The sequence below is a fragment of the Sinocyclocheilus rhinocerous genome, unplaced genomic scaffold, assembly GCF_001515625.1.
Source record: "Sinocyclocheilus rhinocerous isolate Xijiao unplaced genomic scaffold, SAMN03320098_v1.1 scaffold68, whole genome shotgun sequence".
Taxonomy (NCBI): Eukaryota; Metazoa; Chordata; class Actinopteri; order Cypriniformes; family Cyprinidae; genus Sinocyclocheilus; species Sinocyclocheilus rhinocerous.
Window position 1 is genome coordinate 1137917 of NW_015666487.1, and position 17919 is coordinate 1155835.

The window sequence follows — 17919 nt, forward strand, 5'->3', positions numbered from 1 at the left end:
TATGAAAGGAATTTTAAAAAATGAATAAAGCCCATTTTTCCATGATTTGTTTTTGCATTTTCAGAACAATAAAGCATGTCTCCCTAAATTATATTTTTGAAACAAATTTTATAACGTACTACACAGTGAATAAAAACTCAAGAGAGTGCATTATGGTAATGAGAAAAATGTGCTTAATTTTTATGAAAATGATAAGATAATGTACATTCCAAAATATGAATTTATTAATAGTCTTAAATGTATGCTCAATTTTCTGTTGTTTTTTAAGTAAAATGAGGCCTGGAAATTTTATTGATTTATTTATTGTTTGTTTGTGATTCACAAACACAATGTTCTCAATGTCTGTGTTCTCATAAGAAAGATACAGTATACGATGTGAAATGTTTTATTAATGTTGTAGCAATCACGTAAAACATTGAAGCAAAAGCAAAAATGAAGTGGAATAGAAAATCAGATAAAGGAAGATCAATATAATCCTTTGACAGGCTCTTTATAAATATCGGAGATTAAAATGTAAAAAACCAAAAAAATAACTGTCAAATACTGCATCACTGTCAGATTAATCAAATACTGTAAGCCCGTAATGGGTCAAAGCGTCAGTGCAATTCACAAAAAACATCAACAAAACTGGAACAACCCTTTTCATTCAGATGAAACTCTTGTTTTGTTTTGTTTTTATCCACAAGTTGTCGTAGAAACAAACTTCATAAAATAAACAGGAAAATTCATCAATGAAAACAGCCAAAGAAAAATCAGACCTTTGTGCAGTCCAAGCTCTCAAATGCATGTCCACATGGACAAAATCAAAATGCTGGTTTGGTTTAATTTGAAATCAGAGAGTCTGACGTCGGTCTGAGCCGGCAGCGCTGCTCTGAGGGGCAGACGAGTATGTAGGCACGCTGTATTTCGTGAGCACTTCTTTAAACTGTGCCAGGGTAGCATCAGTGCGCACGCCTGTTGGGTCAAAGTGTGTGCGGCTCACTCTGAACCCGGCCTCCGTGAGATACTGCAGGAACTTATTCAGTCTGAAAGAAGAACAGAGAGTAGTGTTAGCATTCTGCTTGCATTATGACACTTGTATTATTGTACATGAGTATATGACAGTGTATAGACCGGTTCGTGCTGACTAACTTGGGCATGTTCATGCCTCGGATGCTGTGCCGATGGATGCTGTAGTAGAACGCTGGATGCTCCAAAGATGTATCAGCTTTGATTTTCTTCAGCACATTCCCAGATTCCTCCCCTGTGGTCTTTCTTTTCCCTGAATACAAAAAGTAAAAGAAGATGCACCATACTTACTTTATGCAATCTATCCATTTCAACTTTTATTTCACCATAAACACCACTTAAAGGTATAGTCCACCCAAGCATGTTTGAGCTTAGATTTACCATGTTTGATGAGCTCTATCAGGGCCGGCCCAAGCCTTTATGGGGCCTGAAGCAGAATTTTATTTGGGGGCCCCCCTGTGCTACCAGTACAACTGATTATTGTCACTGCTTGATTATTCGCGCACTATAAATCTAACACACCCATTATCAATTGTATTTGCTGTAGCCGTGTTGCTTGCATCATACCAATGTCTTCCTGGCATGTTTTTACCCTTCTATGATTTTTAATTGTAACAGTAGCAAACCCTCAAGAGTGGTCAGGTGTTAATTTGCACTTTAACATTCGAAGTCTTAGAGTACTAAGTGGTATACTTAAAAAGTGGTGTACTGGAAAGTAGCTAAATAAACCAGCAGACAATGCATTTACAGAACAGAATGTTATTTTAACAACATGCATTATTAAACACAGCAGCTAGCCATCTGTACACTTAAAACAACAACTCTTAGTCTATAACTAGCTAATTGAGGCATAATCATATTGGAATATAGCAAAGACCCCAAAGGTAAGCTAATGTAAATAATGTTAAGCTGTTATTATCAGTACCAAGTTTATAAAACAGAAGCTTATTTTTAGTACAAAAATATATACCCAGGAAAGTTTTACACAGACATATACAGAAGTAAAATGTTATATTATATTCTTATATATATATATATATATATATATATAGTAGGCCTATATATATTATTTTAACCCTTTGACACGCCACACTTTGGCTGGCACTGAGCCAGAGAAAGACGCGCTCAGTGCTTAATATCACAACTGTTCAGTGTTTTCAACCACATAAAGTTTATTTTAGGTTTCAGACATTTAAATAGATATTTTAATTAAGTACTAGCAAAAAACGACATTTATAGTTTGTTAAATACACACTGATTTCTATGGAAAGCGGCAATAATCATTTCAATTAAAATTTGACGATGTGATTTATTCCTATCAAATACACATTGTGTAGGTAAAGTTTACTCTGTTTTTCCTCCTAGGTCTTTGGCCACTTACTTTCATATATTTCGTGAGAAATGAGTGAATTTACGTGATGTAAATTGACAGATCCACACAACAGCGTCCAGCACGCATTATAGCCTAGATCAACATGGTCATTAAGGTTGTTTAAACAACAAAACGAATTAATTTACACATATTTGACAATCAGAATAAGCTATATCATATAATTTATGATATAATTAACAAGTTTGTGGATATTTTAAATAAAAAAGGAAAAATTAAATAAAAGCAATGCATCTGTCATACAGCGCTATTGAGCCAACATGATGCGTTGCTAAGGAAATAAATAAATAATAATTTAATAATAATTTAATTATTTAATATTGCGTTTTTGTATTGTTATCATTGTGCATTCACATAATATATCACAAAAAAAATATCAAAATCAAGCTGTCATTTCATGTACTCTTGGGGGCCCCCCAAGCAGCCGCTTAGTTCGCTTATGACTTGGGGCGGCTCTAAGCGCTATATATGTGCACTGATCAGTGTTAAAAGCTTAAATTAAAATATCTTGATACTTTGAAATTTTGGTGTAATGGACTTAAAATGTTTCAAAGATAAACTTAAAGCTTATGGGTTTGGAACGGTATGAGGGTGAGTAAATTATGACAGATGTTTAATTTTTGGGTGACTATCCCTTTAATCTGGGATAAATAGGAACCATTAAATCCTGAAGAGTAGGGAGGAGAACAGCAGATAAAACATATTGATAAAGCAACAAATACCTGATTGGTCAGAAGTATCTGCCTCTTCAACCTTCTGTAACGTTTTTATGACCACACCACACTCCACTAAAAACAAAGATGCGTCAAAATTAATGAAAAAATTCAAGTCAAGGCCCCATTGCTCAAAAAGCTGATTCAGTGTCTCCAGTTGTACTGAATCACAAATTAGCATTACTAAATAAGTGACGGCCAGAACTTGCACACCCAAACACACCTTGGTTGGAGAGGGCAGAGTATCCTGGGACAGGGAAAGGCTTGAGAGTGGTGCAGTCAGCTTCACAGATGAGAGTCTTCACCAGAGGCTGGATGTCTTCCATATTGTGCTGCACTGCCGCCACCAACATCCGCCTCAGAAATCCAGTGTTAAACAATGGACCAGCCCTGATGTTTGAAGCAACAAAGAGGAAAAAATAAGAAAATTTAAGAGCGATTAATTATGCATCATCAAGTGTTTTTACGTACAAATGACATCATCTCACCAAAGTGGTCCAAGCTCTACTGCAGTTTTTCCTGGCATACTCCCATGGCACTGGCAAGGCAGCTGTCTGTACAGGTTTTCTGTTAATACCAGAAGTAGAAATGTGATTATTTATGCTTAGACTACTTCTATCTGCATTATGCATTTGGTAACTTTACATTTGACCAGTTCAAGCATTCCTTGGGAATCAAACCCATGACCTTGCATTACTGGCTCAACAGTTTGGGCTACAGGAAGGCTATCGGGATGCTACTATTTGTTTGTCCAAATGCCTTGTCACCTTCCACCATGCTTCCTGGTTTGAGGAACACCCTTTCTTCACACCACTGGCAGTGCAACAGTTGCCGCAGTTTCTTAGCAGACTCATCTGCCTGGGTGGGCCCTCTGAGAACTCGCACCACCACGAGGACAAAGTGCTCAAGAGCCACGGCCAATAGCACCTCGATCCCTTTGTTGCAGCGTGCGGCCGCCCTGCAAGTACACGCATTAACAAGGCACTTTGCAAACTGTCAAATAAAATACATTTGTGTTTGGTAATTCATTTGAGGAAGTGCCCACCTGGCCACAGATGCCAATACCATACGTGCAGCGAGTTCCCTGTAATACTCGGTTCGGACGATCTGGCAGCCGTAATGTCGAAGCGTCACATTCAGGGATTTGGAGTAAAGCGAACCAGCGTCTGTTGACGTCACTGAGACTATGCCCAAGTTTCGAACATTACGAAAAGCTGCATCCAGATAGTTCACAGCCGTTCCAAATGGGTCGAGGTGTCTGATTTGAAGACAAGAATGTGGTGAGATTTGATATTTGCAATAACTAATCATAGGTACAGTGTTTTTAGTCATTATTTTTCAGTCTCTTACTCACATGTAGTCAAAGGGTCTCAGGTGCATGATGACATTGGCGTCCATCTTCACCACCTCTACCGAAGCAATGGGAGAGTCTGCGTCTCCCGCTCCATCTAGCTGCCGGCCCGAACGATTCCCCTCTACTCGGATGTGGTTCAAATGACAATTCTCCTTAATCATCTTAACGCAAGCTTCATTTATGTCGTTTATAGTAACCTTTACGGAGTTACGCAGGTGCTTTGCCCACTGCAAACCCATGATGCCTACAAAAGGGATCAATATGTTATGCAAATATGCTTTGTTATACTTTCATTTCTATTAAACAATTTAGAGCAAAACCTGAGCAATGATATCATCATCATGAGCTATTAGCTTGTCTTTATGTAAGTAGATTTCCTACCAGTGGCTCCAAAGGCATCGAGACATTCGAGTGGATTCCTGTCCTCAGCAAGAACGGCGAGAGAGCAGAACACCAGCTGCCTACAACGGTTACATAGAGATTGAGACTTATTGAAGTATTTGGTCCGTGTTGCGTTCATATATCATTCGAACCGCACCAGAGTTCGTTTGGAAGCTTGTTTGGTGCGCACCAGGGTTCGAACGGCAGCGTTCACACTTACTCAAACGAACCGCACTAACAGAGCAATCGCAATAGGGTTCGATTTAATCGAAAAAAACATGACAAGTGTGAATGCACCCTTAATTATAGGTTTTTCAACAGGATGTCCATGACCCATATATTTTAATAATTTTTCTTTCTAAATTGTATATATTGTTTATGAAAAAATAAATACAATATTAAATATTATTTAATTGATAAAATGTTAAAAAACATATTAAATCGCTATTATCATTAATATATTAAATATTAAGCAACCTTCAACCAAAGCTGCGAAGCAACAAATAAATATTAAATTATGGCGGGACAATGTACACATTGTACAATCTGATAATTTTGCCGAAAAAAAGAACACAATTCTCCAACCTGTTTGTCTTCATCTTGCGGCTGAAGTAGGTGTCTGTCTTCTGGGGAGTGGTGTGGTTGGGCAGGAGCTGGACATTGGTGCCCAACTCTTTCATGATCTCATAGGCCTGTCCACCTGGGACTGAAGAGGATGCTGAAAATCAAAATGGACAAATTATTTCCAGTTATTGCAGCTAAATGCATATGTGCATATTGTAACGAAGAAAAGTGTTCTATTGTTACAGATGCCTCCTGTGAGACTTTAAACTGCAAACCAAAGGCCTAATCATAAACAACCACAAGGCGATCTTCTACAATATGTTACTCCCGAAGACATTCATCCTGCAATTGTGTGAGTGCCTTATGATTTAGGTTAGATTTGACTATTCTTACCCAACCTGAATACACAGGGTTTGAATTGCAAGAAAAAAAGACACCACAAAAAAAACTTGAATGGAACTACACAAAAACAATTCCAACATCTACATTATTCCACATGAACAAACTGGCATCTAGTTCAGGTGGTTCTCTTTTAATGGCAATTGTCTCACTCTCTGCTGCGCAGACAGCACAAATGCACAATTATCTTTCATGTCAGTAACGAGGAAGCATCATCAAAATCTACAAAGTAAAGGCTCACCAGGGTCTTCAAAGGGGACATCTGAGCTCCCTGAATAGCTGGCTTCTGTCTCACCCTTGTTGATGTGGCGTTTGAGATGACTGATCATGTCTGTCTTGCGAGCAATAGTGACAGAGCAAACCACACAGTGGTAGTGAGCCACCAGTCTGCCTTGAGCCTGGAGATGAGATAAAAACATACATTAATAGATCCATTCCAGAGGATCTATTTCCTGATTAATATGCACATGAAGAAAAACTTCATAACCCTGATCTCACCTGGTCAGAGCCTAGACTGGACTTGAGTTGTCGGCAAGGTAGATGACAGATGCACATCCTTTGACCTGTAAAAGGGGAAACAAAGTTAACTTTCCCAAGCAACATTTTATTATTATTATTTATGTATTAGCTGATACCTGAGGCAACAGCTTACAAATGCTAGTTGGAAAAGACAATTATAGAGGTGCCAAAGGACTAAAGACTATTTACTTTCAAATTCCACATAAACTTTCCAGTGCAGGTTTTGCAGATGCCGTCTGAGCTTATGGCTGTAACAGGCCTTGAATTTCTCTTCTGGACACAATGGACAAGACTTCCTTCCAGCTGTTGAAATCAGTGAACATATTTGTTAGCTTCCGATCCAAGTGGTCTGCTGGTGGTTTTAATAAACACAGAATAAACATATACTCTGGTTTCTCTACCTCCATTTAAATCCACAAGCCCTTCGAGCCCTTCCAGTGTAGTTTGGATAGACACATGTCTCTCTGAAACAGAGACAGACAGTTTCAATGATTTAACCATGCTGAGGGACATTATGCCTGGAGAGTGTAATAAGTTTCATAGGGAGTCAATACGGCTGAATATTTACCTGATATAACAGTGGAGGATGTCTGTCCATTTTTGTCCTCCATTTTCACTGGATTTGTTGAGGCTTCGTGAATAGGCATTTGCTCACATGCCTCAGAATCTGCAAGCATTTTATTCTCTATATCTCTCTCAGTATCTGTTGAGGCACACAGAAATTCACATTTCAGAAAAATAATTGTTGAGACAAACCAGTTTTCCTTTTGCATTAAAAATATTTAATCCATTAAAAAAAAATAATAATAATAATAATTTGGATACTTTCATGTCCCAAGGTTTTTTTTTTTTTTTTAATTAAAACAAACAGTTTCCAACTTCTTTCTGTTTTATGAAAGCCACATTAAAATTGCCTTGGTATCACATCTTATTATTGTTTTAAAACTATGATATTTTAAACATGGAGTGAAATAATCATTTTAGCATTTATTGTGAACAATGTGGAATGGTTAGATTTGGTCACATATAAATATATTACAGTAAATCATAATTATTACATAAAATATTATAAGGTACAAAGCCATATTTGTTAGATAAAAAAATCTAATGATGACATAAAAGGTCGATTTTTTTATTCTCGCATTTTTATTACTTATAATCTCATAATTTCGATTTTTAAGAAATGGGATAACTTCCGTTAAAGACATTTTATTCGAATTGATTATGTTTGGGCTTCTAGTGGAGGGAGAAATTACAAAAAAGTGATGTATGATGGATCTTAGCACACCGATCGCTTTGCAGACACTGTAGTGAAAAAAAACTATGAAAATTCAACAACAATACTGGAGCGCCCTCGTATGTTAGCCAAAGCACATTTCCATGGAGTAACCAATCCCGCTTTCCGAGGCTGTTTCCAAGCAGAACGGCCCTAGTGCGGAGCTCCGCGACAAGACCATTGCTACGTACACAATACTGTTATTTACAGCTTATTGTTCATCTCAGAAAAATGCATCGATTGATTTAGTGTTTGTAATCTATCTACATGTCAGTTCTTTGTCGATATGCGCTGAGATAGAGAGACGTTTTGAACATTTACATTATTTACACCTAGGTCCTATGGTGGAGCTCCGTGAGGAGGCCTATATTTACTTCAGCAGTTTTGAAGTCATATTAAGGATAAATTGCATAAAAATACAAAATTCCTAAATGCGGAGTGTTATTTAAGGAACATACAAAACACGTCGGAATCATTTTATCATTATTAATTCGAATTATTTTGCCTTTTATATCGGCGTCCTCCTGGTGAAGTTGCTCAGCGTCCTCTTCCCTGAGCTCCGCCATTTTCCCAAACTAGCGTACGTAGAATCCGTACGCATTGAGCGTTGTGGGCGCGCACCCAATCGTTTTCTCTCAAACTACGTAAACTAAAGAGAGCGGAAGTGAATTCAACCAGCCGAATGCAATGCTAGTTGAGAAGTGAACAGCTGTCATTTTCTTCTCTTTGTTATTTAGCGTCGTATTTAACAACATTCCTCCTGCTTGTGGTAGGTAAATCTCTTTTACACGGAAGCTGCAGAAAATAAAAACTTGTAGTAGTCTTGAATTCCCTGTTTCTTAGTATGATAAGATTTGTAATTTGTAAACAGTTAGGAAGGTCAGGACAAATGTGTTGTATTGTAAACATTCGGTTGACATTATTGTCACAAGTGTATTTCAGTGTGACCTAAGTTGTCACATATTTATAAGTTCCTACATATTCACTGACGAGATTTAATTGTTGGTGGTGTTTCAGTTCAGTAGGTTTACATTGGTGTTATCTGTTCCTCAAGGATGAACTGGATTTCTGTCTGGGATTTGCTGATATGCAGCTCTTGGGAGAAAAACTCTTTTCCTTGTACTTAGTTCTTACTAGAAGGGCACTCTAAGGTACTACATTTTTGTATGAAAAGTACTTTGTAAATAAAGTTTTTAATGATATCATTGTAGCAAAAATCGGTATGTACATTTTTAAATCCAAACCTAGGACTCCTTATCTCTCTCTATTTTTTCCTATTAGTTTGCATTATGCAACAGAGTTTTGAATAATAAAAAACGTACCCAAATGTCATATTTCTAATTAGTTTTAGTTTTTTTTTCTTTTTTTCAGTTTTAGTTACTTCAACTTGTTTTCAGTTAGATGCCAATTTTCTTGTATTTTTTTTTAAAATATTTATATTTTATTTCAGCTTTATTTCAATTAATGAAAGCATTCTTTTTTTATATAATTTTAGTTTTAGTACATTTGAAGTAATATGTTGTAAATGCCATTCAGCACTACAGTTTTACTGCTCTCCTCTTTAAAAGTAATGAACAACCAACATGTGGATTTCTTACATTGATTATACACTGTATTTTTGATTTTTGAATTAAATTGTTTAAAATTGAAAAATATTATGTTCTGTCATAGGGTTCTGAGGATGTCAAACAAGAAATCAAAGAAGAAGAAACAGAAAAGGGAGGAAATAATCCCATCAAACTCTTCTCGTGACAGTGAGAAGAAGGTGAGAAATCTGCAACAAAATCGGAGTAGATTTTAATCTAGTTATTCCTAGCATATGATTTATGGTAAAAAAATTTTTGTCTGTTTTATGCTTTATCAATCAGTTTGACATGATCATTCTCATTTGTATTAGCATTAAATTATTAACATTAATTCTTGTTTGTATGTAAATCACATTGGATAAAAGCATTTGGTAAAAAAAAATAATGTTTTCTGGTCATAGGAGAGTGACGCAAAGATATTCAGCAGCCCAAAAAGAAAAAAAAAACATAATCTTCGGCATGTAAGGTGGGTCTCGGGTGCAAAATATTTGTTAATTAGAATCTATATTGTATACAACTGACATTGTGTCATCTTTACTGTGTCTGAGAATTTTTAAAAAAATTTATTGTGAAGCAATATTCTCATCAGTGATCTGTGAGCTCTTTATTATTATTATTTATGTATGGGGGGGGGTGTAGGTTGTGTTTGCAGAACGATGTATGTTATAATACATCGTGTACACTCACTAAACAAAGAGTGACAGCTTTTTAGTGGTTATACTTAAATCGGTTTTCTTTAATAAAGGTCTGTTTTGTTTCTTATTAAATCTGTGTATTATCTTTCATGTCAAATTCACAAATTATCAATAAAAACAATTAGAATAAGACGACACTATAGGGTTGTTACCAATCATATGAAATCAGTATCAACGAAATTCATCTTTCCACTGCCGAGGAAACACAGAAGCTGCATCTGAAATGGCATTTAGATGTATTTAGACAGAAGCTCAGAAGTATCATGAATGCATTTATGTTGCAAAATTACAACTGCATATATAAAGTTATGTACGGAAGTTCTAAGCGGCCATGCATTATTATTTTTTTCCTCCTTTTTTTCTCGTTATAACGACTTAATTTTCTCGTGGTCTCGACATAACGGGAGTTGTTTTCTCGTTATAACAACTTAATTTTCTCGTGATCTCGACATAACGGGAGTTGTTTTCTCGTTATAACGACTTAATTTTCTCGTGATCTCGACAAAGTTTTTTTTGTTTTTTTTACAATGATTGTTTGATCTACTGTTGCTATAGTAACGAACTGAACTTTGACACGCATCTGATGGACAGATAAACCATGTGCTCTTACTGTAGCCTATGTTGTGGATATTTCAGCAAATTTTGCTTCGCCTAGTAATAACGTCTACAATACAAAAATAAAGGCTGATCAATCACTGTTGATATTTCCAGAGACAGTACGCTAAACATTTTGTTTGTGTAATTAACATGTTTAAGGTCAAAGCAACACCGCAAACACAGGCGGAGTGCCTTCAGGATGCAGAACTATTCTAAAATCTTTTAGAGCTGCTTGGATTCAACTCACTTTTAATTTTCCTTTTATTTGAAAGAAAATTATATATAATTTGTAATTTTTAGTAGTCATTATATGCTGTGACTGATATCATGTGCGTTACAAGCTTCTGTTTGAAAAGAGCGTTCATTTGTAGGCCTATGTATATGTGTGTGTGTTTGTGTGGTTTCCACAAAGAAATGTCGAAAACACAAAAGATTACAACACTGTAGAACATCACTGAATTAAATTAGCCTATACACTTTACATATAAATCACATTTCTTATCAATATACATTTAATGATTAACGATAAAGATTAATAATAAGGAAAAGAGGCACATTACAAATAGCCTACGTCGTTGAAGCCCGTCCTACTGTAGATAAACAGAACATCCCCGCTTATTAACTAACAATCATGTACCTCAAAGAAGCACAAATAAAGATATAGGTGCAAACAGAATACAGTGACGTCAACCTTGGTTTTAATAAGCAGTTATTTTATGACACAGAACGCGTTGGTGAAACTCATGCATCTAGCAAGAACTTAATACACGAAATAGTCATATTGATTCAAGCATTTAACATGTATGAATGAATTAAATGTCAGTAATGAACAATACTGCACAAATTATAGCGATCACGAGGAATGTCCTATTCTATCCCAAAGGCGTACAGTAAAGTGTATATGTATAGCCTACAACACCCCATCAGTTATATTCAGGTCAATAGTGCCACCTGTTGGCGCAGTTTTGTAACTTAGAGAACAACTTTTGTTATGTCGAGATCACGAGAAAATTAAGTCGTTATAACGAGAAAACAACTCCCGTTATGTCGAGATAACGAGAAAATTAAGTCGTTATAACGAGAAAACAACTCCCGTTATGTCGAGATCACGAGAAAATTAAGTCGTTATAAGCAATGATACTTAAAAATAAAACGAAACCGCCAGTAGGTGGCGGCAAGTGACTGTCTTAATGAGTGAATCATTCAGTCATTCATTCAAACGGCTGATTCATTCAAGTATGAAGCAAGTGACTGTATGAATATGTCCATTTGAACCACTGACTCACACGATTCATTCGAAAACGCTGAATCATTCGTCGACGAAAGAACATAGTCTGCTGCTCAAAGATGTGCAAGTTCTGCAGTATATTTGTTTGGAACTCTTCTCGTTGGCGAAATAAACTGTCATTATGTCTAAAATGTAAGTCACTTTATATTAACATAGTTGTTTTATAAAAAATCTATGTCACATTTGCAAACGATCTTATAATTGTGCCGTCGTTTAACTATCATATGTTATAAATATAAAAACTCAATATTTTGACTGTACCGCAGTATGTTTATAATGTTTTACCGCAGTATGTTTGTTTGTTTCTCTTTGTGTGCTGTTGCCCTCATTTGATTTGATTTCTCTCACAGACAGGTTGCAAGAGCCTCAACTGGCGCTACCTTGTTATCGTAATTACATTATGTAGTATCAAACGCCGTTATAAAACAAGAACTATTCTCACCGAAGTTTCGTTGTTTTTTTGTTTTGTTCTTTTTTGGTTGCTGACGTTTTAATCAGCAAGTTACTTGTTCGGTTGGGCAAGTCAAATTCTTTCATTGCCCCTTCAAAAAAATTATGAAACCTTTAACTGAAATTGATTCCGTTATAACCAGAATACAATAAAAGTTGATGATAAAAAGAGTAATGCGTTTAATCAATGATTACTTGGTTATAGGAATCTACATTTTAAATCTGCATTAAGCAAATACAGTACTTCACATGCCATGGCTAACAATTTCCAAGTGCACCTGAGAGTAAGTAGATGTTCTTAACACAAGTTCATCAGATACATGTCTTGCTTACAGGTGTTATACCATCAGCATTTATTACAGAAGGTCACAAGTTAGCTTTATTGTGGTAGAGCCTCTTACCCTGCTTCAGCATAATGCAATGTAATAATAGTGCAATGCACAAGTTAAAAAAGATCAGCATAATAAATGTAAATAAAACATAGAAGAACCTAAAACAACAAAAAATTTAATATAGAAAGTAAATCAGATCACATTTTTATATTTCCTCAATCACCGTTTTCTCGCCAGAGTTACCGTGAGTGTTATCTATTCAATAAAACTTACCACTGACTTCTTTTTCTAATGATTTGCAGTTCTGACAAAGACAGAGCTAAAGAGAGGAGGGCCACTGACTCAACATCAACAAAAGGATTTGAAGGAGGATTCAAGAAAGCAAAAGTTAGAGACAGCAAGAGCAGGGAAGAAAGATCCCGAGAAAGCCAAACAACAGAGAATTCCAGGCCAGTTTTCAAGTCACCTGTCACACATGAGAAGGAGCAAGTGAATCATAAAGGGAAGCATGAAAAAGCAAGTCCCCATATCTCAGGGAAAAGCTCCAGCAGGCATTCTGCAACAAACCAGCCTTCTTCAAAAGAGTTGGAGAAAAAGAGACAGGAGCTGGTATCGAGGAGATCCACAGCAGAGTATCCCAGGCGGACACCTGCAAAGGATGATTGTTCCCCTGAGAAACCACAAGAGAAAAGGAGGAAACTCATGAAAAGGCCGTTGTCACCAGAGCTTCATGCTGAACCCAAACGAAGAGACATCAAAAACATGACCAATGCTGCACATGCAGAATCTCATTCTGAAGTTCAAAAGGAAACGAGGAAGACGTTGGTGGCCAGGAGGTTCAAGAAGATTGACCATAATGTTGGTGCACAGAGTTCTCAAGGCAACTCCAAAGAAGCTTTGCCAGTAGTGAAACATGTAGGCTCTAAACTGAAATTACCAGAAGATATTTCACCCAAGAAGCTAGACCATGTACAGTTGGGTAATGTCCCTGGTGTAATCTTAGGAGAAAAAAGGCCATCCCTTGTTGGTCCCACAGCAAATGTCAGTTTCAAGATCCCAAAGAAGGTCACTGCTGTTAAAGCTTGGACAAACACGGATGTGTGTAATGTGAATTCTTCAGATAGCAGGACTCAAAGTACCGCTCGGCCTTCTTTCCATGATTCTACTCCATCTAAACACAAATTTCTCATCTCACAGCAGCAAGGACAGAGGCTTCAAGAGGTTTCTGCTCAAACCTCTCATAAACCCTCTTCTCTTAGCTTGTCACATCTTTCGTCTACATCTCACTGCAGACCAGTCCAGCAGACACACACTGACAAAACAAGAGAGGCCACAACGCCGAGCAATACTTCCTGCAAGGTACAACATGTAAGTGACTCTCCAACCAAACGATTATTCACATATTTATATTTTAAGAAATGCATAGAAATAGTAAGGTTGAAATATTTTCTTCAATTTGATTGTTTTCACTCACTTCTCTTCTAAGCATCTCTATCATTAGTTACTTCCCATCTAGACTGAGTCATAAGACAAACTAGTTGTAGCATACACTTGTTCCATTTCCCTCTATGGCTGCACAGTACATTTCAACATTTCAGATTGCAACATAAGAAATATTTCCATACTCTTTAAAAACTTTCATTAGCACTCTTTTCAAGTAAAACATTTAATTCTCCATGAAAAATTTCCAGCACAGTTTTATAGCAGAATACAGTCAGATCTGTATGAGAGTTCACTAAAACAGTGGCTATAAGGCTATTGGGGTACCGGTTAACATTATCCAATAGTCCTCACGGTATTGAAGACAACAAAAAAGAGAATATGGTCAATTTTAGATTGTATTTAAGAGGAAATGACAGTGAATTTGAACATTATTAATGATGCTGAATTGTAACATATCTCTAACATACCTATGTATGATTTCAGGTAACTCTCCAGGAGGCTGCAGAGACCCTTGACTGCGACCACGAGGTTAACAACGTGCCTCTGATTTTAGAATGAAGTCTTCTGGATTTGTATGTTTCTCATTCTCTTTCGTTCCTTGTTTAGATGGAGCTGGTGGAGGAGCTTCATCTGGCACGCTCTGAGAGGCGACTGGAGGTGAACTTGATAGAGAACTGCGGAGAGCTCACCTGCATGGACATTGACGCTCCAGAAGAGGGTGCCGGCACAATGCTTAGTAAAGTCACCTATGAATAATTTTTTTAATAACTTATTACTGGAATAGCTAAAGGCCCGTTCACTCTCCAAGAATGATAACTATAAAAATAAATATGTCAGTGTTTGAACGGATGCCAATGTTTTTATCGTTCATCAGCTGGAAAAAAATCATTGCGAAAGTGATTCCAACAATATCCTCTGTGCCGTTATCATTGTAGTTGTTGTGTGGACTGTGCTAGTTATTTACATTTAGAGTGATTTAAAATGATATCTTTATTGTTATCGTTATCATCCTTGGTGTACGAGCCTCAAGTTAGTAACGTCCAACAGTATGCACCTTGTTGTAAAGATTCTTTTATTTGAATCATGGTGCATAGTTATGCTCTATTGTGTCTTTGTGCGTTTAACTCATACATGTGAAGATCAACATAAACAGGCCCTGCTTATTGTTCTGGATACCAATGTGCTGCTCAGCCACCTGGAGTTTGTGAAGAAGATTAGGTCACATGGTCTTGGTGGTAAGAAAAAAAGAGAGATTTTAAGTCACTAGCTTTTAACTTTAAAACATTGGAAGAATTATGTGGATGCAACATTTCACTCTGAACATCCTCATCACAGGGCTGGGGTTCCCCACTTTGCTGATCCCATGGGTGGTGCTGCAGGAGTTGGACTATCTAAAGAGTGGTAAACTCTCCAGCAAAGTGGAATACAAAGCCAGGCCAGCTGTCCACTACATTTACAGCTGCCTAAAAAATCAGGAGCCCAGACTTGTGGGCCAGTCAATGCAGCAGGCATCTCAAGCTGTTGGTGAGTGATTCTTATCCTGAGATGCATTATTATTTGTATTCGTGATGTGCCTGTACTGTGTGTCTTATTTTTCAAGAAATGTAAAAAGAAGCACACTTTGTGAAGGGGCAATAAAAATCTACTGCAGGGGCATTTCCGTTTGAATAAAAAACCCTCATTGGTCCATAATTATTTTCTTTCTTATTTCATTTAAAGTTCATGATAATTAATTGTACTTGTAAAAAGACTTTGAACAATTGTATAATTAAAGACGTTACCACTCAGCTGCATTATTCATTTTTGTTAACTGAATTAAAGTCAAAGTATAAATATTAGATGGAAAAACTTAAATTTGACAACTGAAAATATGAAAAAATAAAGGCCAAATTCAAAATATAAATAAATACTATAAAAGTATATAAAATATATTAAAATAGCACTGCATTATTTTAAAATTATTAATATTAAATTATAAGACCGGTTGTGTGATTCCAAAGTAGTGTTAAAAAGTGTTTTACAGCTGTGTCATAAAATTGCATTGTGATACCAAAAACCACTTTGTCATATAGTCATCTACATCAAAAATTCTGAAACTCAAGCTCTTCCATAGTGCAGTGGATTATAGGCAATATTAGCTCTAAAAGCATTCATGCATACTTAAAGAATCCACAGGAAACATTATGCCACCCAGACACCTTTGACATAGTTGCACCACTCCTAATCTACAAAAGTACTGTGCATAATATGGATTATATGAGTTCAGCCTTTGTCTCTTGGCTTTTCTCTCATTCAGGTGGGCCTGGTGTTGTGAATAATGACGACAGAGTGCTGGAGTGCTGTCTGCAGTACCAGGCTCTGTACCCAGAGGGAGCACTAGTTCTTTGCACGTGAGTACAAATTCTCATACCTCTGTTTCACCTCTAGGCATGTCTGCATGACATTAAGGACATTCCCATTTGTTTGACCTGCCTTGTCATTTGACATAGCTAATGAAATGCAAGGTGGCCATGTGTTTGCTTTATGAATGAAGATTATCTGATTTAATGATTATATTTCAGCCATTAGTGTCACCCTGAAGAATGTTCATATTGAAGGTAGAGGACATGACTTCCTTCTGCTCAAATGTGTCTTCTCTCTCTCTCTCTCTGGTTTCTTTTTGTAGCAATGATAAGAACTTGTGCAGCAAGGCTCTGCTCAGTGGGGTGAAGGCCTTAAGTAAGGTAGACTTGGTAAAAGAAGTGGAGGGAACCAGATCTACAATTCTAAATTACATTCATGCTCAACCCGCTGTGCCGCCCCCAGCTGAACCTGTAGAGAAAGGTCAGTTACCGTGTCACAGTTTTTCCTTCATTAGTAGTTTTTTTAATTCTTAAGTTACAAAGGCCTGAATGTAATTTTGTTGCCACCTCCCTGTGTGATCAAGCAGAGGAGAAAGGATCACAAAAGAATAAATGCAGTGATGAAGCGGAGGAACGACAGTTGAGCGAGTGTGTGTCTTTGTTGGAGTCCTGCCTCCAGGTGGCACTGTCAGAGGTGCTGGAGGAAGAGATGAAGGCGGCTTTTGGAGAACTGTGGACTGAGGTACCACTGCACACATTGATCTATTGATCTATTCATTTTTTATGAAGTTTATATTAAGAACTGCTCCTCTTAAAGGGGTCATATGATGCGATTTCATTTTTTCCTTTCTCTTTGGAGTGTTACAAGCTCTTGGTGCATAAAGAAGATCTGTAAATTTGCAAAGACTAAAGTCTCAAATCCAAAGAGATATTCTTTATAAAAGTTAAGAGTCAGCCACACCCCCCTAAAACGGCTCGTTCGAACACGCCCCCACATATCTACCTCACTATGTGGGAAGATTTGCATAACACCGCCCAAATGTTCACGCAAAGAAAGAAAGCGTAACTTTTATTCTCGCTGTAGTATTGTTGATGCTGCAGCCATGTCCTGAAGACGCTGTGTGCTTCATTGTGAAAGCGAAACTACTTTGTTTGATCTTCCAAAAGAGGACGATATCCGCTTCATCATACCTGGAGCTGATCCGTGCTGGTCGCTGAGGAAATACATCAACTTAGTGCTGTGGACCGCCGGATCGGCCCTCACCGTTTTCACCGCCCCTTCGCCGGGACCGCCGGGACCGCCGTTCTCGACCCCGCCGCCTCAGCTCACTCCCGCTAGCTTCCCCTCACGCTAGGCCGCTGTGTTTTTCGTTGTGAAAGCGAAACTACTTTGTTTGGCCTTCCAAAAAAGGACGATATCCGCTTCGTCATGCCTAGAGCTGATCCGTGCTGGTCGCTGAGGAAATACATCAACTTAGTGCTGTGGATCGCCGGCACATTTTATGGAGGACTGTTTACTGATCCTGGGAGAGTAACGTTAGACTAAAATGCCGGCAGTTCTGACTCACGTAAGTACATTTTC

At 37.3% G+C, this 17919-nt stretch overlaps 2 protein-coding genes across 3 annotated transcripts; one reads left to right on the plus strand and one right to left on the minus strand.

Annotated features, from left to right (window-relative positions):
- Positions 1 to 382: 382 nt before the first annotated feature.
- LOC107732408 (TRMT1-like protein) lies at positions 383 to 8214 on the minus strand. Of its 2 annotated transcripts, none has more exons than XM_016543728.1 (16): positions 8110 to 8214; positions 6897 to 7031; positions 6730 to 6792; positions 6518 to 6631; positions 6308 to 6372; positions 6051 to 6207; positions 5432 to 5564; positions 4847 to 4926; positions 4466 to 4709; positions 4157 to 4369; positions 3879 to 4069; positions 3600 to 3678; positions 3335 to 3501; positions 3121 to 3186; positions 1132 to 1261; positions 383 to 1025 (listed from the first exon to the last, which is right to left on the minus strand). In XM_016543728.1, exons 1-16 carry the CDS (start codon positions 8168 to 8170, stop codon positions 833 to 835), a joined length of 2091 nt encoding a protein of 696 aa, XP_016399214.1. In that variant the 5' UTR covers positions 8171 to 8214; the 3' UTR covers positions 383 to 832. The 2 variants fall into 2 exon arrangements, with proteins under 2 accessions (XP_016399214.1, XP_016399215.1); XM_016543729.1 differs by lacking the exon at positions 8110 to 8214 and adding an exon at positions 7979 to 8064.
- A 65-nt stretch (positions 8215 to 8279) lies between these two features.
- LOC107732363 (transcriptional protein SWT1-like) lies at positions 8280 to 17106 on the plus strand. Its single transcript, XM_016543658.1, has 12 exons — positions 8280 to 8373; positions 8622 to 8755; positions 9276 to 9369; positions 9592 to 9656; positions 12855 to 13911; positions 14479 to 14523; positions 14602 to 14731; positions 15135 to 15230; positions 15331 to 15519; positions 16292 to 16385; positions 16661 to 16818; positions 16922 to 17106. Exons 3-12 carry the CDS (start codon positions 9286 to 9288, stop codon positions 17104 to 17106), a joined length of 2103 nt encoding a protein of 700 aa, XP_016399144.1. The 5' UTR covers positions 8280 to 8373; positions 8622 to 8755; positions 9276 to 9285.
- The last annotated feature ends 813 nt before the right edge of the window (positions 17107 to 17919 follow it).

Excerpts from the sequence above, each read along its gene's own strand:
- LOC107732363 (XM_016543658.1), top strand. The coding sequence starts at position 9,286 with ATGTCAAACAAGAAATCAAAGAAGAAGAAACAGAAAAGGGAGGAAATA. Across the intron at positions 14,524-14,601 it reads CCCTTGACTGCGACCACGAG|ATGGAGCTGGTGGAGGAGCT; the intron begins GTTAACAACGTG and ends TTCCTTGTTTAG. Across the intron at positions 15,520-16,291 it reads GCAGGCATCTCAAGCTGTTG|GTGGGCCTGGTGTTGTGAAT; the intron begins GTGAGTGATTCT and ends TCTCTCATTCAG.
- LOC107732408 (XM_016543728.1), bottom strand. The coding sequence starts at position 8,170 with ATGGCGGAGCTCAGGGAAGAGGACGCTGAGCAACTTCACCAGGAGGAC. Across the intron at positions 5,565-6,050 it reads TGTCCCCTTTGAAGACCCTG|CATCCTCTTCAGTCCCAGGT; the intron begins GTGAGCCTTTAC and ends TTTGATTTTCAG. Across the intron at positions 1,026-1,131 it reads CGAGGCATGAACATGCCCAA|ACTGAATAAGTTCCTGCAGT; the intron begins GTTAGTCAGCAC and ends TTCTTCTTTCAG.